Below are 23821 nucleotides of genomic sequence, written 5' to 3' on the forward strand. Positions count from 1 at the left end.
TGCCAAACTGGCTGCCAAATTAATGAAATCCACTGTCAAATAAAACTTTAATATTGATATATATCTATATAAAGATATATACTTAAATCACTATCACTATTTCATTGTTTGTGAACTCTAAAGCGCATGGTCCAATCGTTGCCACGGGTAGGCGGGCATAACAGCAGGACCGTGGCATTCCGTCCAATCAGCACAAAGAGAGGCGGGACTTGCTTTCGCTCGATGTTTCAGCACCCTGGACAGCGGCTCGCACTCGACTGCGGGAGAGATTTTGGGTGCGGGTCGAGCGTACTCGCCTCTTATTCTCCCAAATTACTCATAAACAAGAGATAAAGAAGGGTATTTCATAGAAAATCTTCTTCTGGTCCTTTAATATTATGTCCTTCTGAGTCAATTTATGATCAATTGTCGACGTTGGCTGGTGGCTGTGCGCTGGTTCTCTGCAGCGTGTCTCTTCTGCGTCTGGGATCCCAAACAACAAACGTTCAACGTGACTCTTGGCGTGCACAGCTACTGACTCTCGCGGATAAACAGGCAGGCGTCTGTCCACGTTAACGCTTTTTTCATAAATTATACTTTAATATGTTTCTGACATGGCTCACAAAAATTCTGATTAGTTGGATGCGAAACCGTCCTGCGTAAGTAATATGAAGTTTCTTAGTTCGTTACCAGCCTGGTTCAGGCATTAATGCGCACTAAACCTCTTTCGTCTGTTTGCCCAAAATCAATCATTTACTTTTCGTGATCTTTAACCCTCCTCTGAACGATGAGGTTCTTCTACGGCGTTTTGTATTGCACATAAATCCCTCAAAGGAAGAAGAGAAAGCGCAGTTTTGCCGTCTAAATTCGAGTTGTGAAGCCGCATCATATCCTATGCCGTTTTAAACGTCTCTACGGCACATTTTGAGATTGTCCAAGAGCAACGTCGACAAACGTACAAACACGAGGATAAAGATGAAGAAGTTCCGGAAGGTTTTGGACGGGCTGACGACTTCTTCACCCATCAATCCTGGTGGATCTCCAGTGTACGGCAGTGCGGCCGGGACCCCCAGTGCGGCACCGACACCGCGGGAGCTGGACATTCAGGAAACGCTGATGTCAGAGCACTTTCAGATCTGTAAGGTGGGTGTCCTTGTCTACACTGCCGTAAAGGGCTCATTTATCGTTGCAGATGTGCAGTAGTTTTAGCCAAAATGCCTGTGCCAAACAATGCAGCTGTTAGGACAAGATACACAGAAGAAATTGCAGCGAAACTGCAGCCAGACTTGTGTCAACATTAATATACTGTCTGCTACTGGTTAGTCAACCAGAGGTAAACATTGTAACTTTTACCCAGTCACTAGATACTCACAATGGGCTCACTTAGCATTCACACTGTGCTGTCCAAGGGGTCCCTCAAACTTTCATGGCCTTTAGAACAGTGACACATCTTTTAATATTCTCTCTTGTCAAACAGATCTGTCAAATTCAGTTGCTGAAGTCTTTGTAACCATCTTGCCTTAGTTCTATCTATCTATCTATCTATCTATCTATCTATCTATCTATCTATCTATCTATCTATCTATCTATCTATCTATCTATCTATCTCGGGATTATGGAAAATATGCTAAGGTTGAGGTTTTCTTGAGACCTGTCCTCTCCGCAGTGAAGTATAAAGTGACGGATAATCGATGACATAACCGAAGTGTCTTCACTTACATAAAAAAAGTGAGAGAGCCTGCCATAGTCTCCGGGCTTATGTGATTTGCCTGAAGCTATTTTTAGGCTTTTAGGGCCGTTTGCAGATGGACTGGATGACGGAAACTGCTGCGGCTGTCCAGTCTCGGATCGATTCAAAAGACTTGAATGGGGGCTTTATATCGTAAATAAGTTGTTCACGTGAGCCTTTGAGGTGGTTCGAGTAATTTTGTTTACCAACCTGACAAATTAGACAGAAATAAAGCGACAGTGGATAAGAGTTTGGTTAAATGTAACGTTAGAGGCTTAATTTTTTAAATATTCTCAGCGCACCACATTCATTCAAGCTTTTAGTCCCACCGTGTAACGTTAAAGCGACAGCCGTTGCTCTTGTCCACAGGGAATACGCGGGAATAAATTTACATTTATTCGTTTAGCAGATGCTTTAATTCGAAGCGACCTGCAAATGACTTACAATCGTTACGCCTACAAGTAAGTTACCCATAAACACTGGGCATAACATTCACCACTGCCTTAATAAGTTAGATAAAACAACACACTGTGAGACATTAGCGATGTGATTCAAAATTCCGCTTCTAATCGCTTACGTGATGATAAATATAAAAAATTATTCAACATCATTTCGTCTGCTGTTGTGATTGTAGTCGTGTAGTTTCATATTTACCTCAGGCGGCTTAGGCCTTCAGAAAAGTTAATCGAAACGCATTGCGCATGCGTAAAAAGCACTGGCACGCAATGTTAACGTTGTTTACTGGAAGTGGTGGTTAGTGACAGACTGAAATCATTGAATGTCGACGCTGAGAGGTAGGTAAACGTAAACCGTTTTTTATTTACTGTAAAATATATAAAGAGACACATATTTTTATTTTATTGTTAGTATTTTAGTTTATTGAAATGACAGTCTGTATAAGATGTGACGGTTTCTGAATGTCGCCTAAATTGGCGTTGTTGAAATTGAACTATCGGCAGTAATGTCATGCACTTAAAGGTAGTAATTTGTCTGCCTTTAGCTGCCATGTTAAGAGCTTAGGTTGCATTGTTTGTGTCCTGCTATTATTAAAGGTCATATAAATTTGATGTTAAGGTAATTTGGTTTTTCATTACCAAATGTCAGCATCTCTCAGAACTTTTGAATAAAACTGGTCTGTTTATGTAAACACCCTTACTTGATATGATAATCTCTTTGATAACATTGATGTGTGTAGTATGTAATAGTTCATATCTAGATGCTGCAGGTTTTCCTCATTAAGCCCTATTCCTCAATATCAGCCTTCTTAACAAATTAAACCGTTACATCTTGAATGGTTGGGCCATACTGGGTGAATGGGCGTCTTTTTTGAGGTGATATCATGTAATTTTATTGTTGTATTTGGGTCATTAATATAAACCTGACGTTGTCATACTCAAAATTCTAGTCAGAATTTGAGTCTGAGACCACTCTATTGGGCTGTGATTATTGGGGCGTGTTTCACCGATACCAGGACAAAAAAAGTGTTGTGACGTATGTTTAGCGTCGCTTACTTGTTGTCAACAGAACTCAACTGCATGCACGCTGGATGAAGTAGTTTTAAAAATACCGTTATGGTTTGGTTAGCAGATGCTAGCTAAGAGTCAATAGAAGCCTCCTAGTAATAAGAGGTCAAGCAATTTACTCACGTGAATGTATTTTCCCTAAAGTACAACAACAAAAGCACTTAAACACAATACACTGGTAAATACCAGTTCATAAATGGAAATTATCATCTTTCCATAGCACGTGAAGGCAGCATAAGTCTGATTTAGCAAACGTTGTGATAGGGATGTGACAATACATTGCATTCCCCATTAAAAAGACCTGCCTGAAATCGATTCTGAATCGCAAGCCTCTGATTCTGTGTTTCATTGCACAACTTGTGCGTGTACTACGGCTCTGTGATCAGTAGGAAGTCCTTCTCAATCTAAAATCACTATGAGTTTGAGTTGTTTATAATGTGAATTTAAAAAAGCAACACTCGTCAAACACAATCATTCAAAATATTTTTATTATCATGAAAATACAGAATCTGAAGAACAGCGATATAAATATCCCTTTAACATTTCCTGGAGTAGCGGTTTTAATGCTACTTCTTGTGTGGCTCAAATGGCGTTTCTACACGAGACCGCCCTCTGGCTTTTGGATGTGGTGGCATTTCACCGTAATTCATTCAAATTCATTAATTGAGAAAATGTGCATTTGCACGATTAATCGTCACAGCCCTACGTTGTGAGTTATTTACTAAGTCATACAGTCAGGCTATCTCTTACCATTTGTAAGTTAGGTGAACTTCATCCACAACGATTACGTTGGCTTGAAAAACATCGGAGCCCAGCATGTCCCTTCTTATCCAACAGCCGCGATTCCGGGCTTCCGAAAAATCAACGACGCTAATCATATCCACCTCGTCGTGCACAACGAGTTGCATCGCCGTGATACCCATTTCAGTTGCTTCTTTTACTTGGTCCTCCATGAGAAAACAGTTTCAACACACACGCTCTTTGGTGACGTGGTTGATTACGTTACTTTTGATCATCTGTCCATCATCGACGTAGAAAGCTCGCCCTGACAATACGAATAGTTCAAAGAGTTTTTGTCCGAACATAGTAGCGCCACAATGAAGAAACTCCAGACAGAACTTCCCGTCCTCAAATGTTGTGGACAGGGCAAAGTTTGGCTGGCACCCAGGCTAGGTCATTATAGTAGACACATGATTCTGAGGAGAGATGTTTTCTTCGGGATGTTGACTGAAACAGTGCCCCAGAGACTTAAATCTGAAGTTGTCTCCGAACACCCTCTCATGTGTCTAAGAACAGCCCGTGACACCCATTTCTGGTTATGATCACTGAACTGAATTATGGGATTTGACAACAGCTCCCGTCATGGGCTGTCATGTTTTATGTTTGGTAGAATGTAGATCTCTCTCTCTCTTTCTCTCTCTGTTCAATTTTCTCATTCCAGGATTGCTATGACACACACAGGAATAAAAAGTATAGTGAAAAAATAGAATACCTTTTAAACATTCATGCTACATATTTTACTATAATGTTAATATAATGAAAGTCTAACAAAAACTGCAGCTGAGCTTGACTTTCAAGTCAGACAACCAGTTTTCCCCATTATTTGATACTTACAAGAAACAAGTTGAGTTTCTTAATTGATGAAGATGTATGGAAGATGTTTTTGTTTTTCTGAAGAAAAGGTCTTGTGGTAATATTGTGTCTGTGGCACTGTCAACAGTGCTGGCGTCCTCTCCACTGCTCTGAGACCGCAGTGGCTGCACAGCCTGTGCTCGAGAGCAGCCTGCTCTGCTTGCATGTATCCTCATCTCTCCACAGGAAAGCTGTGATCACTCAACCAAACACAAACAAATATAAATGGTTCAGTGTCTATTGTCGATAGATTTACAATTGATGTTTTTCATCTTTTTTTTCGGTCAGATGCTGTGTTTGATCATAGCGGTAGGGTGAGAAAGAAAACACAGAGCTGCTGTTTACAGCAGGGTTAACCATAGCAGCAAGCTATAAGCTAAAATGAGATGATACAGCTAATGTAAGTGGGCATCTCTTTCTCTTGACCCTCCACCTATATAAATGATCCATGTAAAACATTTTGTAATATCTTTAATATATGTTATAAGATCCATCTGTATGTACATTTGACAAGTAGTTTAACACTGTAACCATTTGCTTTGTTTGAAACATTGCTTTGTTTGTCCAAAACAGACAGATATTTTATGTAATTTTCTTCTACCCTTTCTGCTATTTCTGACAATCTCTCCATAGTTTTACATTTGCTCAGTTGATTTCTTGTGATGTCATTTGTTTGAACCTGATTGTTATTTATATTTTTCCTTCAGTGTCTGTGTTGTCTCTCCAGTGACTGAGCAGAGCCAAAGGTAGTTAATACTTCAAGCAGCTCTGTGCTTGTAATCACATATAAAGGAATAGCTCTACTTAGCCAATCTATATCTTCTAAACCTTTCCCATTTTACTTCTCTAAGGCTTCTTTATTTTCTCTAGTTGTAATTGAGTGACTCGCACAAAAGATTAAGTGAAAGGAATTATTTTTTTTGTTTGTGTGTGTTTGTGTGTTGTGCGTTTTAGGATTTATATTTACTTATTTGGAAACTTAAATCAATCACCAATACAATACAGTTGTATTTGGTTGGTGCAGAAAAAATTACTTGCAAGATGGAGAACTGCATTCAGCACAGATTTGGTTTGCATGTTTGTTCTTTGCACAGATTTTTATATTTTCTTTAGCAAATATTAGTGAACCCTCTACTCCAGGACGTAATACTTATGCGAAGTGACAGTCCCACATTGTATTTAACCCACAAAACATAACTTAAAGAGCAACTATAGTCCAATTCATGATTTTACATTTCCTTTGGTGTGTAAGTGTGTACATACCCCAAAGTAGACAATGATGCGAGTAATCGTTTCCAACTCTTTTCTTGGACTACAAAAAACACGGATTGTAGGCAACAGTTTACTTCCTGGGCCTGTTGACATAGACAAGACCGACATTATCATAATTCCTCCTGCTTCGACTCATAGCTTGTAAATTAACTAGAGCCCGACCGATATGCATTTTTTTGGGGCCGATGCCAATACAGATATTAGGGAGTAAAAAACACTGATAACGATATATCGGCCGATATTCTTTATGTGTATATTATAGTACAGTACACATATACTACAGTATATTATACTACAGCAGGCTACTGTACATATAATACACTATATACATTAACAGAATATACTATATATAAATACTTTTTTGCAATGATCACTCACAAATGTGGTGATCAAACACTTAAAATGACGTGACAAAGATATGTAATATAGGCAGGTGTGTTTTACAAGTTAACAATAAACTTTATCATCCAAAATGATTCTGATATAAGTGCACAAAACAGTAAACTTGACTAATTATAAATAACTTTAAAACACAAACAAAGAAAATACATATAACTTAAATGATTGTCAGTTTTGACGAGAATAATGTTATATTGGGCTTATTTTGAAAATGGAAACTTATAAAGTCATTTATTTATTAGCTTTACAATAAGTTATGTACTTCACAAATTAATTAGAAACTACCGTTAAGACGACAATGCTTGACTTGCTGACAACATAATGATGTAGGCTTATGTTTAATGTACTGCACAACGTTTTTATAACACGAACCCACAGTGTTCTGCCGGGACTTTAAACTTTTATAAAACTAAAGCGTCTGCTCTCCGCCTCTTTAATTTAGCGAGGGTGTAAAGTTGCGCGAGCTTATTTAATCAATTGCTTTGAAATGAGCATGTTCAGTAACAGCACAAGCAGGTGTACTCCCACAGACTGCGCGGCAGTTAAAGCGCGTCCTTTCTCCGCCTAGCGTCATTTCTTCCGCTTGCGTTTTAAACAACTCGCAAGTGGACAAAAGAGACGGATTAAAAACACCAAATGTAAACCGGAATGTGTCTTTCTCGCCCACTTATAATCCAATCGACCAAAGCGCGTCTTAATACCAGGTGTAAAATGTTGTGAAGAAACCGCGTGACTGCCACCACCTGAACTGAGGGACTGACTGAAGTGAAGGGGGTTTGCTGGTGTCACTACAGTGAGTGACCTGGGTCACCATTAGCAACCAGTAGGGCGCACTCTGCTGGACAAACAAGTACTTACATCTTTCAAAAGCATTTAATGTCTTCTGTAAGGAACGTTCATATCGGCTTCATATCTGCGGCTTATACGCCGATACAGATATATCTGCGACAGGCTCATATCGGCCGATAAAATCGGCAAAACGATAAATCGGTCGGGCTCTAAAATTAACTCCTGTAAGCATTGCATTGTGGCCGAATCTTTAAAACATGGTAAGGAGCGTCACATTTCCGGCTGATGTCAGAGGTATTCAGGCCAATCACAACATACAGATTAGCTGGCCAATCAGGGACACGGCGTTTTTCAGATCGCCGAGTTTTGTACAAAATCAATCCGTTTAAGGAAAGCAGGATATCTGGAGCTTCAAAAATGTACAGTAGGTGGAAAACAATGTATTTTTTAACCATAAACCACGTAAACACATTGTATTATACCAAACACACTTTTTTTTGCAATAAATAGATGCTCTTTAAAAGTTATTTTAAATTTTTATAGTCTTTAACAGTCATTTGCTTTTCTCTTCATGCTTGAAAACGGCAACACGTGTATTGACAGTGAAGTCGAAAGCAAAAGAAACAAATGTAACTTCTGGCCAGAATTGGGAGTTAGACTCCAGAACACTCAGCTTGAGTCGTCCAATGTCCAATTAAGATGTTGTTGTCTCACCTCCATGACAACCCCACTGTCAGCATTCATCAATATTTGTTTCAAGTCAATGATGATATAACCCCTGTCAGAAGTGTTCATTTGTGATTGGCATTCTTCCATAGCCTCCCTTTCTGATGACTTCAGCATTGAACCATCACCCTCCCTGTAGAGGGAAGTGATAGCTGATATGTCTGAAGCCCAGAATCTAGTTAGGCACGTGCACTTGCACGCTCAAGTACACAATGGCTTGTACGCACAGCAATTGCATTCTAATTCTCGCTCTTAGCACAGCATGGTTGCCAGCAGCATAAACAGCAGCAGGGTTCAAACGTGCTGCGCCCACACATACTCTCTGCTGTTCAAGTGACGTTTCCATGTACATGCACACACACACCAGCAGTAACAAAGACTAGACAGGAGGATGGTCAAATGCAATGTGTTGTCTTTCATGAAACAAATACTATACTCTCAGATCATCAGATTAACTTCTTAAAGTTCTTAATTTTCTCATTCTCTCTTGCTTGGCATGCATTTATTTTATTGTACTTTGGTGTTCTGGTTTTGGTATAGAGTATTTGTTTGTTTTGTTTAGTTTATATATAACTGTATGTGCATCAAATAAATATAGGAATATAAAACATATTACATATGAATAATATAAGAAAATATTCTCTTTAAAACTTAAAAGTCCAGAAACAATTTTGTTAAATAACAGTGTTTCAGTTTTTAAATACAAAACCACAAAAAAGGTATTTTACAAAGAAAGTGCAGCCACAATGTAGTGAAACCAGAGACTTGCGTAATGGAGCAGAGCTCATCCTTCTCTTTGTGTTAACATTGTGTAACCATTGTGTGTGAAGTTGCCCGTTAAGTTGCCCGCAACAAACACATATTTTGAAAACACTAGCAACACACTTTGCACTCCAACACATATTTTGAATTTGTGCTCCTCGGAAGAGCAGTCACGACCCGTCACTGGTTGGAATAATTCCTGAAAAAAAATGTAGGGGTGTGGGTAAAATCAGACACTCAGACATGTCTCGGACAGTGGACTTAAACATACACTGTTTCGGTAGTGACATGAAAATGCAGGACACATTTTTTTAAATAAAGTTTCAAGATTTAAAAACAATTACATAAAACAATATATATTTTGTAACTTAAAAAAAAACCTAAAAAGATATTTTTACAAACAACAATGGAAAATTTTGGGGTTAGGATTACGAAAAGAGCCACCTCCCAATTAAAAGCACCTAATAAATAATTATTTGATTTATATATTAATCTTACTGATTTTTTAATATTATTTTAATAGAGATTATTGTATTATTTCAATAGATAATAAAATTATCTAAGTAAACATCTAAGACTTGAATACTTATTCTTTTTAAAAGTGCTTTTTGAATGTGGGACCACAGTTTGGACCAATTCTGTAGAATGGCCCATACAGTATATTGGTTCAAAATATTGGTTATCAGTACTTGATAAGGCATTGTATCAAAAATCATATCGGTCGACCCTTACATAAAACCTTATAAAAATGTTTTAGGGAAACTGTTCATAAATCAGCCAAATCAAGTTTTACCTAAAAACATAATCGTGTGCGCTTACCGCTGACATTTAACGCCTCTTAACTAAACAAAGGGTGACACTGTGAGTGAGCTTACCGACGCATAAAATGTCAGCCGTCATTTTTATTAAAACGCCTTGGGGTCATTTTTTTGGTTTGACGCGCCGTGTTCAAAACTGGCCGACTATTGAGATTGGAGCTTTTGTTCATGTGCCTGGAGCTGTTGAAGGTTCAGATAATACCTGGTATAAAAAAGTGAAAGTCTATTGAGATCTCACTAGAATAGTAAAAGCAGTTTGTGTGTCTTTGTGTGAAAAGTGATTGTCTGGTTAGTAATTGATTGGTAACAGAACTGCTTTTAAAGTGGGCTGTTTGCCCTCATGTGGCTTCACCAGGGGGATGGCACACTTATTGACCCAATAAAAGAGCCTAATTTCTCTTATCTGGTATCTACCCCCCTCCTCCCACCAGTTGTCTCTCTTTCTTTTCTCAAATGGATTCACTTAATTATTTAAGCTTGTTGAATCATACGCAAAATACTAGTATGTTTGAGTGAGATTCAATCATCTTTTTTTGCGCTGCTCATTTTAGCCTTCACATATTTGTACTGTAGATGTCCTCATTTCAAAGGGTTTTTCTTAATCACACTTGTATGTCTTGGGGTTAGGGTGGGCAGGGCTATATGAATAATGTGTTTTAATCCGGCACGTCTTCTTGCACACCCAAGCCAAAGTTATAATGCCAGAAACCACTTTTTGCTCCCTCCTGTTCTCATCCTTTCTCTACTTATTTATGTCTTCTTCTTATTCACATTCATTCAGTCACAGACCTTATGGATGCTTTCTGGGTCATATTGCATTCCTGGTATATTTTGTCTTTTGAAGATTATTCTTGACAGCATTTGGCTGAGAACGCAGCGGGCCATGTTTTTATGTGTTTCTGTGCACATACATGTTTCTATCATGTAGGGATTTTGCATTGATGTTTGTTGTTATACTGAGCTAATGACATTTTCATTTTCAGTCCCCTTCTAGGGGTGCTAGCTGAAATCACAGTTTCAGTATGATTGTCTGAGTTCTGCGTAAGGTCAGAATGTTATCAATACACTGAGAAAAAGACATTGGTGATAAAAAGCCTCCTTTTTTGAGTGTGAGTATATGCGTTTGTGTGTCTAGTGACCTGTAATGGACTGGTCATCTGTTCTGGGTGTATTGTGCTTGTGGCTCCAGATCTATCACGGTACTGCGGATGACAAGTGGGTTCGGAGAATGAATGGAGAATGACATTTGAAAGATATTTAAGCGTTTTATTTGACTGGATCAGATATCTTAAGTTCAACTGTATACGTGGGTAGTTGACATGTAAATTTCTCATATAGTGTGACCAACGCAATCTCACGAGAAATTGTACATATGTTATATGACTTGGCAAATTCGTATTAATTCATACAACCACATTTGTAAGTTTTGTTACGATGTGCCTTGACCCCTGTGACGTTGGGGTTAGGGGTTCAGTTTTGTTGTTTTTATTTATGAGAATCATACGATTTTGCAAGATTAACTTTGTATAAATTGATACAAATTATGCAGAGTTCAGACTGCATGATTTTCAAACTAGTCGGGTCACCTGTGGTTTCACACTGCGTGATTATCTGGGATAGCGTTCAGTCGCTGCTGTTTCAGACTGCATGATGGATTGGCGACAGGGGTTTTCATACTGCATGACTTTACCGTAAGAAGAATCGCTGATAATTTTGTCCCGGTCCGCAAACTACGTCTCACAACCAAACGCACGCGAGAAGTGACGCGAAGGAAACAACGTGAGGTCACGCGTGCAAGTCCAGAGTTCTCATGTGAGACTGGGATTATTATTAACTTTTTCCCCGCCATTGACGAGTTATCTCGTCAATCTGCAATACCGCTATTATCCACCGGTCCGCAACTTATAAAAAACGGAAGTATTGCCCTTGGGCAAACAGCTGTATGTCCGTGTATGTTTTAAAGCTCGCTCTGCATCTGATGTCTATCAAAAGTCCTTCACAAAAATGGAATTATCTCAAAATTTGGTGTTTTTGATGAAACCTACACATATTTGAGAGGTGATAAAAACAGAAAACATGAAGGTAGGATGAAACTGATTTTTTGTTTGAAAGCAGAGGGTCTGTTCTTTTATTTCATATATTGTATGTTTATATATTTAAAAAGGAGCATTTTCTGGAAGGCATTAAACTTTTGTGAAAATCATGAAAAATGCTGGCGTGGAAAGAGTTAAAAATAGTAGCTCGCAAGAAGCTTACAATACAAATTGCATGTGCGCTCATTTGCAGCAGAAAGAAGAAGAACTAAATTATGAAGGAGGAAATGTTTGGAGAGACTCCTCACCGAACTTCCAGCTGCCCTGTATCTTGCTCTCTCATTGGCTGTAGGCCATCGCCGATGTTATTGTCAGTCAAAACACATTTCACACAGCATTTTGAATCCAGATATTTAGCATGCCAAATATCTCACGGGTGTCGGCGATTCTCTCAGAACGCGTCTTTTATAATTTACACTGTGTGATTGTCACTCGTGTGCACGAGCATCGATTTGCCTGTGATTTCGGGCTTTTGTCTGCGATTTCTCAAAACCTGTCGGCGAGTCAAAATCAGGGCTAAAATTGTACAGTCTGAACTCGGCATTAGGCAACTCGTAAAATATTTACGATTTCTCGTGAGATCAGGCTGGTGGGACTTAGCAAAATATACAAATAGCTTGAGAGAAATTCATCTTAATGTTAGAGTTACAAATAACATGAGAGAGTTTTGTCTTGAAATTTGAATTTGAATTTTTTACCCCATATGACACATTTATAGTTTATTTGCCAACTAGAGTTATTTACTCTTTCTCATTTAGCTTTTATGCGGAGTGACTTAAAAATGAGTGCTACAACATAAACAGTTCATCCTAATTAGACCATAAAATAAGATTTACTGTAATACAAAGAGATTGAAAACTGCTTGGAAATTAACTAGCTAGAATTTAGTCTGTGTGTCATACCATGTACTTTAAGCTTTGTATAGTTACGTGCTCATGATTAAGCTTCTTCTGATGGTTGGTTGCTAAATAATCATTATTTATCATTTTAATTGATGAATATTTTGAAAAATAACAAAAGGCTACACAACTCCTTTAATATCTTTATGTAGACGTGTTTCTTAAATTCCGGCTCAGCAAATTACCGTAGTCCTGACCCCCTTTCCATGTCCTGCTCCATCAAGACATCCTACAGTTTGTTTCACACTCTAAAAACAAATGGTGCTAAATAGCTCTAAAAGTGGTTCACTGGCTGGTGATGGGAACCACTATATAGCACCTGCATAGCACCTATGTACCATTTGAGTGCGTGTGAAACAAGAGCAAGTCTGGTGTTTGTTGGAATTCAGAAGTTAAGAAGTTTAAAAATATGATCACATCAATTGATTTGGACAGAAATACCAATTCTCCTAAACTTTGTTTTAAAAATGAAACCCCTACAAGTTCAGTGTCTAGATTTTTGTTTCTATCTTAAGGACTGAGGGGATGTACATGTGATTTATGAAACATCACAGCGTATCAGTCTAGAAGCTTTTTTTTCCATCCACAAGCAGATAGACGGGTTGTTGAATATAGTTTTTATGATGCATTGCAATGCTAATGCAAATGATTACTGCATCAATGCATAAAAACTAATAATCAATTATTTAAAAACCAGTGCTCATGCACGTCTCTTTCTCGCATCCTTCTCTCTTGCGCGCTTCTCTCTCACACGCATGCGTGTCTCACTCTGGGCACTGCTCCAAAATCTGGTGAGCTATCTCTATGAGGTGAGTGTGCGCATGCGCAGGAGACTGTGTTAATGAAGCGCATTTTATATTGAACTTGAACCGATTTTGAAAATTCTTTAGGATGTAAAGCACTCATTAAAGATGCCACATTGCATCTTAAAGCAATACGCGCCTTATCAATAAAGCACGCACATCTGGAGCAGAGTTTAATGCAGGCAATTGACAAGAAAGACGACAAAGAGCCGCAACGGTAAAAATGTGAGGGAGACAGACTTACCTGCTGTATATTAAAAGAATATTTGGTAACACTTTATTTTACGGTGTCTTTGTTACACATGTTACATGTAATTATCATAGTAATAACAGTTAATTAGGCATAGTTAACCCTAAACCAGGGGTCTCAAACTCAAACTGGCTTGGGGCCATTTCTGAGATTGACATTTCATCGGAGGGCCGCAGACTTATTTTAATGTTCAAAAAAGTAAATTTTTTTGGTAAATGTATACTGTTTAAATTCTATTATTTAATGTATAATAATAATAATAATAATACTTGAAAATATATATAAGCAGGGGTTTTTATCTTTTAAATATACATTATTTTATAAAAGTAAATCATTTCTTAACCTTATCTTTAATAACTAAGGCCTATTAAAACCTTGCACTTATCTAACAAATTAAATTTCTGTATACATTTATAAACTATTATAAAAATATTACCATCAGTGTTTTGATTTATTTTGGATTGTTTTCAGTCATAGTATTGACTTCAGTAGTTCCATCTTTGTTATTCCACAGTTTTAATGAATTTGTTATTATATGTGGAAAAATATTAAAAAGTGAAAGTGATCCTAAAACTTTTGAATGAGTAGTCAATGTTACATAAGCTAGTTAAACAGAAAACAAATATAATACTGCTCTATGTGTAATTGCATAGCAAGCTATAATATAATATACTTCATTATATATAGCAGTATACATACTTTTATCTTCTGTAGGCTACGTTTCTCCTCATCTTTCCTCTTTTCTTAACCTGGGCACTTTGATGGTTCTTTTTCTTATCTGTACTTTAATACTGCATTGGCTCTGCCATGCGGTGTCTCCATAAAAAGTGACTTGTTGATGTGAACTCCACCGCAGCTCTTCTCTGAGCTGAGAATCCACCCGGAAATAACAAATTTTCTCTGGACAAACACTACAAAGTCCCGACCAGATTAACTGATCGCATTGTGACAATGATATGATTGACGCGAGGTTCAGAAGAGGAATTAAAATCCGATCACGCATTCCGTTCTCCTCGCAATCACGGAGGGCGCGCGCGGCTCATGGCTGCGTAGCAACGGGTGACGCCACCCCGTACGGAGCGCAACGTCAGAGCACTTTATAAAGTAAGAAACGCCTTAACACACATTGTTAGACGCGACATGTGAACGAACCATTAAACGTTTCAATTAAAAATCAGACGAATATTTAACAAAGTGAATACAAATCTTTCTGCGGGCCAGATTATGTTATAATGTTGAAAGGTGCCGCGGGCCGCAAATAGGGGGAGGGCGGGCCGCAAATGGCCCGCGGGCCGGGAGTTTGAGACCACTGCCCTAAACCAAACCCTAATCCTAACCCCAACCCTCTTGTAAGTACATGTTGTTAATGATTATTACTTAGTACTTAAATGTATAATTACACTGTAACAGTGATGCCGTAAAATAAAGTGTGACCGAATATTTAAAATGTGTAATGCAAGCATACTGATGCATCACAGTGTATCGAGAATATCGGATTGAATTAAACCTTTGACATAATGATCATAACCGAATCGTGAGACTAGTGATGATTCACACCCCAAGCAGATAGTCTGTAGGATATTATCGGCATTATATTAATCAAAGAGAAACCCTCCAAGTATCACTAGCATATGTACCAGCCATCTCTGAGAACACCACAGTCTTGTACCAGTCATCCACCAGAGTGATGTGCAAGCTACAAAGAATGACATTAGAAGCAGGCCATCAATAAGCAAAGGCTGGTATCATGTTAATGATGCTTGATTGCTTTAATGAGAAACCAGTTTTTTTCTGCTGCTCATATGTACAGAATCATCTTAGGGTCATACTGTACACAGACTCTCACACACATTCAAACAGACGGAAGGCACAGATGAATGGCACGAATGTTGATACTGTATATGTGAAATCAGTGATGTTTCTGTTGCAGGAATAAGCTGTATTTTGTCCTACATATAGAAAAATGACCGATATAAGGTGTTGAGATGGAGGGGGCAAAGGGATTAGGAAATCGTTCCAAATCGGTATTGTCAAAATAAGCGTGAAATTCAATGTCTAACATTATATTAAACGAACACATGTACACTGTGGCTCCAGCTTATTCCATGTTCTGACACTAACTAAGTTTGAATGTACAAAATGCATGTGTAACAGTTACCTCGATACATTTTTAATACTGTACATGCTGCATTAGTAATGATTTCTACGGACCTTTATATAGACCATCTTTTGCTTACACCGAGTTATATTGCATTGCAGCAACAGATCAATGCTGTCGACCGTGTTATTTATATTAATAAAGAAGTGTGTGTGCATTAGATGAATGCCACTGAAATCCAAGTATATTTGGGTGACCGTTTGCCGATACCATTTCTATTATTAAAATAATGTGTACTGTAGGTCTGTGTGTGTGTGTTTCTTTGAGCGCGATTGTAAGAGCGAGATCTGCAGTCTTAGGCACAGAGCAGTGCACAGGAACGCTAGATGTGAGGTCTATTTTTAGATTGGGGTCTAGACTCGCCCACCCTCCCCTCTAAAGCAAGAGGCTGAGTGAATGAGCAAGAAAGAGCGTTCATTGTGTACTGTATGTGTGTGTGCGTGTGTTGGATTATTTGTAGCAATGGATAAAGAGTGGTTTGTAATGTACTTAGATAGATATAGATAGAGCTAAAAAGGGAGATAGTTTTAGAGAGTTCAATACAGTAGCATCAGTGGCGATCAGGTCTCTTTATCGCTTGGCTTTCCTGCAGATTTAATGCATGCAATATTCAACATGCTGTCCACAACAAACAGCATACACTCACGGAATAAGGACAGAGACGTGAAATTAGAAAAACGAGAGATGGAGGAAAATGGACCTTCTGGTTATGAAATATGAATGAGGCTTTAAAGATTGGGCCAGTAGATGTATTTTTTATCCACTATCTGTAGTATGTATATTTAATGGCATATGAGAGGGGTCTTTGCATATATATGGGGATTGGGGAGATCCCAGCCCTGTGTCTTCTTCCTGCCCCATGTCACATCACCCTGCTGGGACAAACAGGAGGTCAGCACCCCCTTATGTGATAACCTCTTCTCCAGCCCATGATTAAAGACTGTAGAGCTGCCAAGCCCAGACCACCTGCCCCATTCCACCTGCAGGGGACAAGTGTTTGTCTGTGGCTCATTATAGTCATATTCTGGGTTATTATTAAACTGATGTCTGTGTGCTGTGTCTATGTAAGATAATCATGTCTGGAGAAGGGAACCCTTGTTCAGAGAAGTAAAAAAACTGAAATGTTAGATTTGTAGTTTTATTAAAACGCTTGAATGAATGCTTAGGTGAAAACAAAGTCTTGTTACCTGATCTGTTAAATTGTCTAAGGCCCTGTTTATACCTGGTATTAAGATGCGATTTGGTCAATCAGTGTACAACGCTATATTCAGGTGTTTAACGGTAGGGCTGGGCGATATATTGAATACCGCATATCGCATTAATTATCGCAGGGGATACGTCCTTGATAATTAATGCGAAATTTCCCCGTTTGTCAGCGAACTACGGCTCTTTGTAGTAAATGCCGCTCCATCTAAAAGCAGCTGATGGCTATTTACTACTAATCAAGGAACTGGCTTTACTGACGAGATGCGCATGACAATCCCCTGATATATATCGCCCAGCCCAGCCCTAGTTAACGGGGTGTGAATCATTCTGAGCACATCCACTTTCAACCACATTCAGAGATAGTCGAAAACGCATTCAACCGGATTGCTTTTGTGGTGTAGACACTCATGTGGTTGAATGTGTTTGAATGGTCATAAAAGACTGCCTACTCTCAGCCTACTGATCTAATGTGGGATATATCCAGCACATAATGTTTTTCCATCGGATCTGACTTATTGTGCGAACCCAAAGTGTTCGGTGCGGTCTTTAGACTGTTATGGATAAAACACATGTGGCTGCTCTCTGCCTCTTTCTTTTTTGTTTTATATTGCATGTGAAAGTTGTGCAAGCTCATTTTATCAATTGCTCAGAAATATCTGAGAAAACCCTGAGAAAACATAATGTACAAAACACATAAGCAGGAGTACTCACATAATATTAGTGTGCGTCAACAGGGGACGGATTAAAACACTAGGTGTAAACGAACATGTGTCTCTCTCGTCCACTTGTGATCCGATCAACTAAAATGCATCTAAATGCCAGGTGTAAATGTGCTCTAAATCGTCTTTTAAAGTCCCCATAAAATCAAAATTGATCTTTTTGTCTTTTACTATGAATATTTTAGCATTAAAGTTATGTACAGACCAGTGTGCTCCAAAACATTGAAAAAAAAATCACAATTCGATATTATAAGCATTTTTAAAACTTATGGTCTCTTACTCCGCAGATATGGATCAATGATTTTTATGACATCATTCTGCACTTCAGCTTTTATTCTAGATTCTAAATTGTGAGGTAAACTAAACGCTTCCTGTTTCATTGGGAATTTTGCCAATCTATCAAACAAAGCTGGGTTGTTTATAGGTGCAGTGTGTAAAATTTAGCGGCATCTAGTGGTGAGGTTGAGAATTGCAACCAACGGCTCAGTCCACTGCTAACCCCTAACTTTTGAAACACATAGAGAGGCTATGGTAGCCACCACTGGACAAATATGTCATCTTCGACAACTTAGTAAAAAAATGTTGTCCGTTAAGTGCTTCTGTAAAAACATGACAGCCCAAAACGGCGACTTCCATGTAATGGGACCCTCGGTGTATGTAGATAAAAACGTCTCATTCTAAGGTAATAAGCACATAACAGTTCATTATGAAAGGTCTTTATACATCCCTTATAATATAGTTTTGTATATTATTTTGCATTTCTGTCAAGAGATCCTTTTAAAAATTACACACTGCATTTTTAAAGGTTCCCCCTTCTCTGTCGTTTTTATTGTTTTATACTGTTGTCTGAGGTCTACTCATGATGTTTGCATGGTTTTTACATCTAAAAACATTACAAGTAATAAGTAATAGGCCATTTTGTACCCTGGTTTTGAGGCTGGTTCGGGAAATGATCCGTTTTGATGGGCTGGCCGCAGTGACGACTTGGAAGTAAACGCCCACTGCTATGATTGGATAACAGTTTTTCGTAGTCAAACTAACTTTCAATACTTATTTAATCTCATGTGTAATCAGTTTAATGTTAAGTGAGTGTCTTAAAGGCACACAAGGCAAGTCTGAGTATTATTTGTCTACTAGCTCCCCCTAGTGTCTGGGAGTAAATGCGTTCTATATCTAAGACTATACGAGACTGAAGGACACCGGGTCGGATACAGCGAACTTGCAAGTGGGGTATTCTTCCTACAGACGGTAGGGGCGGGCGAGAGAGTCTTCATTCGTCATGTAATGAGTCATTTAACCATATACCGACTTACGAAGATGATTTATTAACATAAAAATGCTGCCTTGTGTCCCTTTAAGACACAGTGTCTTTCTTACACACACATATTTTATCATAAACCCTTTTGACACACACTAAAGTGCTAAAGTGTTTTACTCACACACACGCGTGTCTTTTATCATAAACCCTATCAAAGCATGTGCAGCATGAATTCGCGTAAATTCGCGTGCCTCGGAAGAGAAGTCACCGGCCGCCACTGTGACACATAGGACCAAAGTGTTTTACTCACATAAGCTGCGCCACTCTGTCCGGATCCGATATTGATTGAGGAACATTGCTTTTTAATCGCAGTCCCTCTTCAAATACAGCGTTCTTCTGAACATCCAAACATGTAGCAAAAGTTATGTTTCCCTCGTTTAATAGGGATAATGTCTCTCGACAAAAACAATGGCCCGAATACGGTACGGTTGACGTTTAGCCATCATTGCTGTAACTTGTTATGAAAACTCAATGAACTACACGTATTATGTGGGCGCGGTCTCAAATTGAAGAGCTCATGAATAGTAAATTCCACGTCACACTGATCAGCTTTTCTAACTGACCTGATTTCTCCGCTTATTTCTTTTCAGTGGCTAGAGCTGACAGAGGAGGTGGAAGTTAATTTTCACATTCACGACACAACACAAACATATATGGACCTAACACATATCAAAAAATACAAGTAAAAACGGTTTTATGTGGAAGGGCCTCTTTAAGTTGAGTTCATTCCACCAGGAGACACTACGTGAGCTGCTCTTTACATGGGAAACAAAAACATCACGCGCCTCCCGCCTTCACCTGAATTCAGTCAGAGCATGCACACGTGCACAGCAGAGCGGCGTCTGTGATAGGACCAGTCGTTTCTCCGAACTGAGATCAGTTTAAGTTTCAGAACAACTTATTTCAGTTGCTTAGGAGTTATGAAAACATTTAAACATGACTTATTGGGGTATAGTCTCACAATCTCGTCTGACGGTAATAAAAGTGCGTTTTAAAGGTGCAAGGTACCGACAGATGTTCATCTGACAGGAAGTTTCGTTACATGGCAGGGCATCTCCGGGTTCCAGGTCAGATATTATATTTCACAAAGTCTAAAAATGGAATAACAACCTGTTTTTTTTAAAAAAAAGGTAAAAATCGAGAATGGAATTGAAACCGTGAACTTAGAATCGAAATGTAATAGAATCGTGACACCTCTAATAGGGCCCTATGAAATCCATTTATTTTTTTCCCCAAATTCTGTTTTATTTTTTCTTAAATTCCGTGTTTTCCGTTTTTTTTATTCTTAAATTCCATGTTTAAGTTTAAATTTTTTATGATTCTTGTTTAAATGGTTAAGTTTAATTGAACTGAAATCATTAAACAAATACAATTTAACAACAATTTATTGAAAGTTTTATTTAAAATTATAGGCTGATGTATTTTGTCTGTCACTACAAGCATGCTATTGACAAGCAACCGAATGTTTCGTTTTTTTTTCTTTTAATCATAAGTCTATACTCATCTTGATCTTCTTTCAGGCATCTGTATTAAATGTAAATATATTAGTTATGAAATTGTCTGTCAACAATCTGATTTAACTTTAGCAATAAATACAAATAAAACACTGTCCTCACTGTATGAATTAAATGTACAGCAGCCGAAGTTGTTTAGTTAAGAGAAGTGAGTGATTTTCATTTTTGGTGTGTAATGAACATTTCTGACAAAGAAAGCAGCAGGCTACTGTCACTTTAAGACCCAAAACAGACTGCATTGTTTCATTATACTGATAAACATCCATCTGTTTATGTTCACTTAAACAAGAAAGAAAACTTAGTTCAGCGATCACTTGCGTGTGTTGACTGCTGGTGGTGATGCTCCTGTATGCGCTCTTTGGATATGAGCCCTCATGTCTGAGGAACATATACAAGCTATGCACGCAGGTAATAGTTAGATGTGAAGAGCGTTGCGTTGTGTGGACGTGTGTGCGAGCAAGGTGGACGTGGGAAGAAAGTATACTGTGCCTTTAGACTAGTGTTGTTTTTGGCAGCCTGTTTTCATTTTAGTTTTAGTCTAGTCTTTGTGTCAAGCTGTCATTTTAGTTTTTATTAGTTTTAGTCACGTCATACTCTTTTTAGTCTAGTCAAGTTTTAGTCGACTAAAATTCTTGCCATTTTAGTCTTATTTTAGTCAGACTTATCCATTACTATTTTAGTCTAGTTTTAGTCGACGAAAACTGATGACATTTTAGTCTAGTTTTAGTCAGTGAAATTGTATTTAGTCTCTTTTTAGTAATGCATTCTATTTAACCCATATAGTATAATGACCTAATAGTATTATAGACAAAACAATATTTTCTTTTAGCCAAACCCATTTCAAACAAAAGTTATATTATTGTTACCTTATAGACCCAAGAATACATCCATTCCAGACATGGAAGATGCTCTGATTTGAATAGATATTTATTTTACTATTCTCTGAGTGAGTGACTTGACTGTTCGTAAGAGTCTACATAAAAGTCTACATAATCAAAACAAAAGTAGTCTAAGCAAACACACACACGCACGCACGCACGCACGCACGCACGCACACACACACACACACACACAAGGTCAAATGGGTCACACACAACTATAGTATGTGTGAGAATAGAAATATGCTACTGTTAACATTTATAATTGTATTTTGAAAGCAGCACAAACTACAATCATATATATGTAATTATATATTATTATAGTTTATTTTTCTGCATCTGTACGTTCTCAACAGTACAGATGTTTGATTGATTTAATACTCAAGTATTCAGCGAAGTATGTTTTGTTTATTTAAATAATAAATAAGTGTAGTTATTAAGCATATACAAAACAACGAATGTCTTTAGCATAGATATATTTACAATGTTTCAAAACGCAACGCAGCACAATGTCATTTAAACAACTGTTACATGATATAAATTTGTACATTGTTATACTGGTGGTGTCAGCAATCAAAGCTTTACATTTTAACAGGCTTGTTGAACTGACCTGAAAGTGATGCACGGGATTTATTTTGGACTTTTCTTTTACATTTGGAGCCAGAATGCTGCATCTTCCCGGTCGGAATCGCCGCGTGGCTACAGCTTCTCTCATGCAGTGGAAGCGTTTTGTGCAGCATTTAGTGGAAATGTGTTTATCTTCAACAGCGACTGCCATGAAGAGTCGTGTCCGTAAAAGGATCTTAGGTGCACGAGCAAGGCTTGTGGACCAACTCCGCTTCACCTCTGTAACCGCCCCCGTTTCTCCGCTTTCCGCATGTCTCGCGGTTGCCGCGTACACTGTTTGAAATGCCCATTAACGTGCAAATGGAGGCGTATGATATCAAAGCATCGCGAGAGCAGACTGCTCCGCATGCTTTCTACTCACTCTCGCGGTACTTTCATGTTTTGATTGATCTACGCAGCGCCAACAACACAGGCGATCACCTGCAGTCAGGTGGTGGGGCGCGGAGATGCTGAGATGGGTAAAAGACGAAATAACGTTATAACATTTCGTCTCGTCTCGTTTTGGTCAACGAAAATGAAGAGACATTTTAGCTTAGTTTTTATTTTGTAAACCACTTTTAGTCTCGTTTTTATTCGTCAACAATATTGCATTATACATTTTATTATAGTCATCGTCACATGACCAGCATTTTCGTTACGTCTCGTCTCGTTTTCGTCACGTGAAAAAGGTTCGTTGACGACTATATTTCGTCATACTTTTCGTTGACGAAAGCAACACTACTCTAGACTATACTGTGTTCCGGGCTTTGACGAAAACCTGCCTGCACTCTGATGAGGCAACACTTGTCATTGTTTGCAATGCTTTCATTACAGTATGTCCAACATTACACAAAAGTGTTTCCGTGTATTTCTGTCATTTGCTGATTAATGAAACAATAAACTAGCATTTGAAAATGAGTTATAATGAGTTTTTAAAAATAACTAAATGCAAATTTTGCAGAATTGGGTGCCATTCTGCATTATACAGTAAATTTCATTTTTATGCTTGGATTCTGTGGTTCCGTCCGCATTTTTCACATTGTGGAAATCATAGGGCCCTATATACAGTATTTGCAGTAAACATTAGAGTAAAATTTGTACCCCTCCTATTAAGAAGTTTACCCTGTTAATGTAGTAGCCTCAAAGTCTTTCATTTTGATGATGCCATTAGTCTGTTACTAACAGAAGTTTAGGGTGCAGGACATATCATGGTATTACTGGAAGTATTAAATTCCTGTCTGCATTTTGAAATTACATTACATACTTCTGGAAGTACATATTTCAGAGCAGAGCAGATAGACCAACGTGTTCAGCATGAAGAAGCTTTTACAGTTTATCGCTACTATGAATGACTGGGTGAAACAGTAAGAATGGGGGAGAGGAGGTTTATTTGAGGTTTGATCTTTAGTAAGAAGCTTGCTACGGCACGCAGAGACATTCCCAAACATGCACTCTTGTAAGGCAATGCGGCATATGTGGGCCTGTTCTTCTGATTCTCGACATTAACACAACTTTTTGCAGGGTTGTGACAGCCAGACGTGTGGTGTGACCGTGTCGGTTTATGGAAAGCTGTGAGTGTGCATGCATATGTCTGTGCATCTGCGCGTGTTTGCAGGAGAACATGATTGTCTTGTTTCACTTTCAACTTGTAGCAGACGTTTGTTTGTGGCAGCCGGAAATTGAATTTTGAGAAGATGCTAAAAAGGAAGTGAATATATTGGGAGAAAGGGTTTCTGTGTGAACTCCCT

The 23821-nt window shown here is 38.3% G+C and overlaps 1 protein-coding gene across 10 annotated transcripts in view; it reads left to right on the forward strand.

Annotated features, from left to right (window-relative positions):
- The first annotated feature begins 200 nt into the window (after positions 1-200).
- Positions 201-23821, forward strand: part of stxbp5l (syntaxin binding protein 5L) — a 167385-nt gene continuing 143764 nt past the window's right edge. For 6 of the 10 annotated variants that reach the window (XM_073811919.1, XM_065251629.2, XM_065251625.2 and 3 more), the window contains exon 1: positions 202-1122. In XM_073811919.1, the coding sequence (XP_073668020.1) occupies positions 955-1122 (168 nt within the window). In that variant the 5' untranslated portion in view covers positions 202-954. Of the gene's footprint in view, positions 1123-23821 lie in introns of all 10 variants that reach the window. The other 4 variants (XM_065251620.2, XM_065251621.2, XM_065251624.2 and 1 more) reach the window with 2 other exon arrangements.

This window comes from Paramisgurnus dabryanus, chromosome 15, assembly GCF_030506205.2.
Source record: "Paramisgurnus dabryanus chromosome 15, PD_genome_1.1, whole genome shotgun sequence".
Classification (NCBI taxonomy): Eukaryota; Metazoa; Chordata; class Actinopteri; order Cypriniformes; family Cobitidae; genus Paramisgurnus; species Paramisgurnus dabryanus.